The 7126-nt window shown below is 44.3% G+C and overlaps 1 protein-coding gene across 1 annotated transcript; it reads right to left on the bottom strand.

Moving 5' to 3' along the window:
* Window positions 1-769: 769 nt before the first annotated feature.
* Window positions 770-6672, bottom strand: asb1 (ankyrin repeat and SOCS box containing 1). Its single transcript, XM_040149390.1, has 5 exons — window positions 6377-6672; window positions 4486-4624; window positions 3225-3527; window positions 2133-2515; window positions 770-1043 (listed from the first exon to the last, which is right to left on the bottom strand). Exons 1-5 carry the CDS (start codon window positions 6477-6479, stop codon window positions 913-915), a joined length of 1059 nt encoding a protein of 352 aa, XP_040005324.1. The 5' UTR covers window positions 6480-6672; the 3' UTR covers window positions 770-912.
* Between the last annotated feature and the right edge of the window lie 454 nt (window positions 6673-7126).

Here is a 7126-nt window from a genome sequence, read left to right on the forward strand (position 1 = left end):
AACGTGTACATTAACAATTACACCCAAAATGCAAACTTGCTACTTTTGATTTAGTCAGGATCCAGGACCTTAATTTGCCCATTTAAGGTTTTACAAAAAAAAAATTTCTCCTTAAATAAATCTGGAATTTTACATTTTATTATTCTGATTTATCGTTGGTAGTCCGGGTTTGATCAATCTTGAGGCCATTTTTCCAAAACTCAATGTTAAGACATACGGCTAAACAATAATCTATCATCACCCAGCATTCAATGTAAACACAGAACGACAGTGTTAATATTTTGCACAGTCAAGTCCTTACATTACCAGTCTAATCTATGTGGTTCATGCATCAAGAGAAGCAGAATTACAATACCAATAAATGATCTGCAGTATAAACTTAAGACTGCTGATGCTGGGTTGCACATTTTGCCTTCCACTCTGGCTAAGAGTTGGTAAAAGGCTTAAAATCCACGTTTACATAAAACAGACAAATGAGCAATCCAAGGATCTGGATCTGGACAATGTTCCTCTGCCTCTGAATGGGATATTTATTACATGACATGTTTTGTGGTTATTAAGCTGAAACGTGCTACTTGAAGTAGGACCAGGACATATCCTGGATATTTGGGAAATCACAAGGCAAACGTTTAGGATACACATATAGTTTCCAAATGTCGGGCCACATTAAGGCTTCTCCAATGGGTTAAGAAGCATTTCAATAAATTATTACAATAACAGGAAGATAGGAGTATTTCTTAACTCTTGACTTTAAAACATTTGAAAAAAATGATCAATAACTGTTTATTATTAGAAAATAATAGGCAATTAGCATATTTGGTTCACAAAATGCTCTATCCTGTGGCTTTCTTTTTGAGACTGACTGAGGTGTGTTGGATGAGCTCTGCAGAAGATGAGAAGGTGGATGGTCTGTCAGTTTTGGTGAAGCAGGAAGTTCTTGATGGGTTCCGGTAGAGGTAATGAGGGTATGTGGTTTAGACGATTTTTGCCCATCGCTCTGCGGATCCCGATGCGACACAAGTGTGTCAGCCGACGAGGGCATCCTGACAAGAGAAAGAGCAAAGCAAGGATCTCCTTAGCAGCGGCAACAGAAGAACCACACTGCAGATTCAGGTAAGCCACGATGACAGGATACAGACCACTTTATTTTTCCTATTATCACCTCATTAACTCAGTGTGAACCTTTTTAAATTTTTCTTTTGTCAGTCATGTTGTTAGTAATAACAGCTCCTCAGCTTTTATAGTCTCAGCTGTCAACGAACGGCGAGAAATAATGACTGTGTAATTCTAACATGCCTTCAGATGTGCATTAACTTTTAACTTTCTTTTGAATTACTACGTAAATTTACACCCGGAATTCAGGCAGTAAAGTAAAAGGTTTGATGGTAAACAATGTGCACAGTATAGTAAATAGGGGATAAGTTTGGACGCAGCCTGGGCAGCGGAGAACCTTGAAACTGAAGCAGCTAAATGGAATTCAGCCATCATTCTTTTTTTTTTCCAGGGGGAAAAAAGGCCTATTGTACATGCCAGTTACTCAGAGACTGAAAGGCTGTGGACAGACAGTTTCCAGGTGTGAATGTTAACTAGGGCGTCAGTTCTTTTCTCTCTGTGCAGTGGCAGAGTGAGACTCGATATCATCGCAAGGGTTAACAAACACAGAGTGGCCCACCGACGCAGGGTGGTCAAAAGATGGAAGGAGGGTGCTGCTGGCAGGGACCGACCTGTTGTATAGGCAATCAAGGCAAATACCTACACGGGCCCAATGCTCAACACTTTTACTTCATTTAATTGATTTATTTTTAAAAAAATGTTTATATATTTAGATTTTATATTTATATATTTTGAGGAGAGGTGATGGGGTGGTTAAGAGACAACTACAAACAACTAGCAACAAAACCCTGTATCGTATTGACAGTTAAAAATAAACTAAAATACATTCTAGCTTCTTAAAAAATAACCAACTTGTGAACAGTAATCAGCCCAGAGCAGTGTGTGCTACGCTTTCTCCTGAATTACTGTCTGACGACCTCTGGCTCTGTATAAAACCCTTCCTTGAACAACAAACTGTGTCTGTCCTCACTGATGTCTGCCTGTTCACAGATTTTTGCCGATACGCTATTTTTACTCACTCCTCGCCTCCAGGAAGACCCTGAGTGCCTCAGGATCTACCTTCCTTCGGTTAGGAGCCTCCAGCTCTGACTCATCCCAGGGCACAAGAGCCGGGTTGGCCCCGTGGTCCAGCAGCAGGTGGATGAAGGCCACCTCACATCCGTGACGCAGCACCGCATCCAGCAGGCAGGAAGCCAGGCCGCGGGTCAGAGCCTCGTGGCAGACAGGCCCAGTGTAGTTGAAGTCAGGCTGCGCGCCGGCCTGGAGCAGCAGCTGGAAACAGTGGAGGTGATGGTAGGCAGCGCTGATGTAGAGAGGACACACCACCAAGGTGTTGAGGGTGCGGGCACTTAGGAGGAGCCGGGGACCCAGCTGGTGGTCCATGTCTACATCAGCATTGAACCTGGACAGAGGGAGAACCATGGATATGGTTTTACAACTTTTTTTAAAACACAGATGATGAGGATGATTTTGAAACAATAGTACTACAAATTTATGGGCCCGATCTGAGCCAATGTGTTGTGCAAACAAGGTGTTTAAACTAGATTTTAAAAAAGTGGGTAAACTTGACAAGGTATCTCTTCTCAGTCAGTTCAGAACGTTTTTTGTTGTCAAATATTCATCTGTCAATGTGATTACTGTCCTGTGTGGGCCGCTGTTGTTGACTAATAACTGAAAAGATTTGTTACTGTGCATTCTGGGAAAGATGAAGAAGCATTTTTTTTTTAAGTCGGGAAATTACTGAACGTCTGCCTGGAGCAGTGGAAAACCTTGCATCACACAGCTAGCGGTTGATCAAAAATGTTGACCATTACATAATGCATTGCATAAACAAAAAATAAAAAAAATAGGGTTAAAAAAAAAAAAAAAAAGTGACGGCTGAAAGACGGACTGGTTTGGCACGGAGAGTACCACCCTTCTCAGTAAGATCTGTCACCAGTATTCAGTAGTGGGGCAGGAGATACTCCAAATCTGACTGAAATGAATTCCGTTTTATTTGCCAGAACACTGTGTGAAGCTACTCATTCAACCCGTTTATGAGAAGTGGGAAAATTCCATCTTCAAGCGCGTGTTTGACACAGCACCAGTCACCAGTCCCGGTACCACCTCACCTGATGAGCTCCTGCAGTATGTCCAGCCTTCCCACCCGTGCTGCGTGGTACAGGGGGGTGCTGCGGTGGTGTCGGCTTCCGTTGGGATCTGCTCCGGCTTCAAGGAGGATCCGGACACAGTCCAGGTGACCATTGACCACAGCTACGTAGAGGGCTGTTTGGCCTTTGACATCAACTAGGTCCACCTCGGCTCCCTGGGCAATCAGATAGGCCACGCAGGCGGCATGTCCAGCTGTGGCTGCGATCCGCAGAGGGGTGCAGGGCAGACAGCCACAGCACCACACCGACTTTTCATTGATACGCCTGACACAAAGGGGGAGAAGGGAGTGGTTATAAGTTGTAGCACTAGATCCATCCTATTGGATTTGTCATGCTTGCACTTATGAAGTTTTCTAAGAACTTGGATTGAATGAAAGCAGGCTAATGACCACAAAACACACACAAAAACAATACCAACATCTTAAAAATATCATTGCTGTGCTGTCAGCACAAATTAAACATTAAGTTAAATTACTTAATTGTTTAGTGCTAAAATAAACTGCCTTCAGCACTACTGCTTCAGCCAAGTTGGGATAGGCAGGGCAGGACAAACCCCATGAGGTAAAGCTATTTTAACAGCCTGTTGTAAACCATGTGGAAGAGAGATGAACTAGTCTAAACCAGTAATAACGGGTTGGGTGGGTGTGGAGATTGAGAGCAAGTATGATTGCTGCATACAGCCACTGTGGGGCTGGGGTTAAATGTGTGCTGACCTCTGCAGGGTGCTTATGTGCGTGTGTCGCACTGGGCTGATCCATGCTCTGACTCTGCATCGCAGGTTCCAGTGCCTCTCTGGGGACGGACGCCACTAACTCGAGTGACATGTGTGCGTTTGATTTCTGCTTTGGCCACCAGCGGAAAGCAGTGAAGAACCCACTAACAGAGTGAGGTGATAAGACAACGGCACCCAGCTTATGGCCTGCGTCATGCATGTGCTTATATTAAAACTGTTTTGTGGTAGGAATGTGTAAGGGCACACTCTGTGCAACATGTGTCTCCCCAGCTGCCGCTCAGCAAACATACTGAAAGAAGGCCCACACGGCCCAGAAACCACAAACCACGTGCCACACATGAACACTTTGTATGGAAAGCTGCCGCTTCTGCAGTCACACGGATCATACAGGGAGCCCCCGAGGAACAAATAACCCCTAAGTCCAGGTCTCTTTGTCAACCTAAAGTCCCATCCCGTCATCAGACACTCTTCTGCGCTACTCTGCCTCACCGTCTGAAGCCGTCTTCCTGCAGCAGGTTCCTCAGGGTGTCCAGGTCTCCCACGTAGGCTGCATTGTGGAGCCGCATGTCATCCTGCTCCAGAGGTTTGTCGCAGAACTGCTCCTGAAGCCATTCCTTCAGGTTACGGCCTGGTAAGGACCCAGATTTAGGCATAGAAATCGTCATTGTTAATGTTACTGGTAACACCTGTTTTTTTTTTGACAAGTCAAAAGATACAGACATTTACTGGTGGAGAAAGCAACATCATATCTTTCAAGAAGCTGATGTGCAGTCCTGGTTAAAATTATTGGCTCCCCTGATTTTTAAGTACAGAATTTAGAATATCTTCAGAAATAAATGCAAATGAACCAATTTTGTATGATCATAATATTTTAATCAAATGTCCAAAGTTACTGAACAAAGGAAAATAAAAGACAAAACTTGCATAACAGTGAAATGTACCACAGACACAATTATTGGCAGCCTTCACTGATATTTGGTTAGAAATCCTTTGGTAACCATGACAGCCTCTAAGCGTTTCTTGTAGCTCCTTGCACCTACCTGCTGGTAGTTTCTGCTGCTCTTCCTTTGCTATACGTTCAAGCTCTTTTAAGTTTCCCTCAGTCCTTAGTGCTTAGTGCTTCCAAACTGAAGCGCTGCATGCCCAGCGAGCTCTACTTTGTTACATTATCCCAGAGGGACTGTGGTTTATCTATGAAAGTTTTTGCAAAACATTACTCTTGCCTTTTTGTGCCTTTCTTTCAAAAGGGGTGTCCTCCTTGGCCTTCACCCATGGAGCCCTGCTTGGTTTAGTGTGTGTCGTATGGTACAGGCTGAAACCATTGGAATTGTTGTGTTTCCTGATAATAGCATTTCTGATGCTCTCAGACAGCTCTCTCGTCTTCACCATCATGAAAGAGAAACCGGAAACAATCAGCCCCTTTTTATGCAGTAAAACCACCATTGAGTATTATAGTCAGACTGGAGTCTGTATTTTGTATTTCACTGTATAAAAGCATTTTTTTGTTGTTGTTCAGTAACTTTGGACATTTTATTAAAAATTCTGATTTTGCAAAAATTGGTTAATTTGCATTTATTTCTGGAGATATTCTAAATTCGGTACTTAAAATTCAGGGGCTCTGATAATTTCAACCAGGACTGTGTGGTACATAAGTACTGATTTCCATTGAATGCCTCCGAACTGATATTTCAGTTGCTCAGCGGAGGTCCCCAAGTGTTTAGAGTTGCGGACTGCATAAACAAAATCCCATTAGGCCCGGATGTTGGTTGAGGATGCCACACTTGAGCACTGTCCTCGCTGCATATTGTCGTTTTGTTACATAACTCTACCAGTGCCCCTGCTGAATGTGGGAAGGAAGAGTAATTCTGTAGTGAATGTATTCCTTGTGTTTGTGCAGAGAGCTTCTGGTCCCCGGGGCTCCTACTTGGACCCACAAATAGACAGGGGTTTTAAACAGTGACAGACAGCGTCTCCTGTAATCATGGCAGGGTTTTAGTGTTAAACAGCTTTACATTTGGCAGGTGCTCTTGACAGTGTGCCCAGCCTTTGAGAAACATATGCACACAGCTCTTATGGTCAACGTCTTGGTCAGATCGATCAGGAAAACACAGATGACGTGCTGCAACAGCTGTAACCATAATCACACCTCTGGAACTATACGTGTTTACTGGATCTACGGGCCACACCTCATTACACGGGAGTCACCGCATCTAACACTGTTGTCGTGCTGAAGTCATCCTGGGCGTGTATATATTTTCCTGTCCTCGCACGCACGCACACACACACACACACACACACACACACTGCACCTGGGGGATGCACGCTCCGTTCTGAGGAGCGATGACTCATCGCTGTTCACATTTCACTCAGCCGTGGTTACCTGCAGCGGTCGCACCGGGCAGATCGGAGACGGTGATGAGCGGCGGGAGACTGATGCTGGGCGGCTCGTCAACATCAGCCTGCGCCTCTGCGCCGTCGGCCATGCTCCCGAAGTGTCACACCGTCGACCCGAGGCTGCTGCTTGGGCGGCAGATCGACCGCGTTTCTCCCGGCTTCGGAGACCCCGGCGATCCGGATCAGACGGGACACATCAAAATAAACAAACGTGACCGTGTTGATGACGGCGTCTGCCCCGCTCGCGGCGCTACTTCCGGCCTGCGCTCAGCCGGACGGATTTAAAGGGGAACCGCCGCTTTAACCGGCAGCGCCGACCGACGAACGGAAGTCACCGTTGTCTGGCGATGCTGACTGTTTTAACACCTGCCACGAGACAGGAGAATGACAAAATAAATTAATAATAAAATAAAATAAATTTAAAAAATTAAAACATTTCGAGAAAAAAAAAAAAGATTTTTTTTCGAACTATTTGAAAAATAAAAACAATGTTTATAACATTAACCTGCCTTTCGAAATACTGAGGTCACGAGCCCAGTCTGTAAGTATCTCAAATGTTTTAACGCTTTGCAATGTTTCTATTTTAATAATGGAACTGTTCCTCAGTATTTCCTGTTCTGTTCTGATGGAGAAATACTATAAATACAATCTATTTATTTTGTTGGCCAAAAGATAGTCACATTTTAATAAGTTTAAAATACTGGACTCAGCATGTGTTGGGTATGTTGCTTGATAT

This window comes from Xiphias gladius, chromosome 16 (assembly GCF_016859285.1).
Source record: "Xiphias gladius isolate SHS-SW01 ecotype Sanya breed wild chromosome 16, ASM1685928v1, whole genome shotgun sequence".
NCBI lineage: Eukaryota > Metazoa > Chordata > Actinopteri > Istiophoriformes > Xiphiidae > Xiphias > Xiphias gladius.

Excerpts from the sequence above, each read along its gene's own strand:
- asb1 (XM_040149390.1), bottom strand. The coding sequence starts at position 6,479 with ATGGCCGACGGCGCAGAGGCGCAGGCTGATGTTGACGAGCCGCCCAGC. Across the intron at positions 3,528-4,485 it reads CAGGAAGACGGCTTCAGACG|GCGTATCAATGAAAAGTCGG; the intron begins GTGAGGCAGAGT and ends CCTTTGTGTCAG. Across the intron at positions 1,044-2,132 it reads GGTCTTCCTGGAGGCGAGGA|GATGCCCTCGTCGGCTGACA; the intron begins GTGAGTAAAAAT and ends TTCTCTTGTCAG.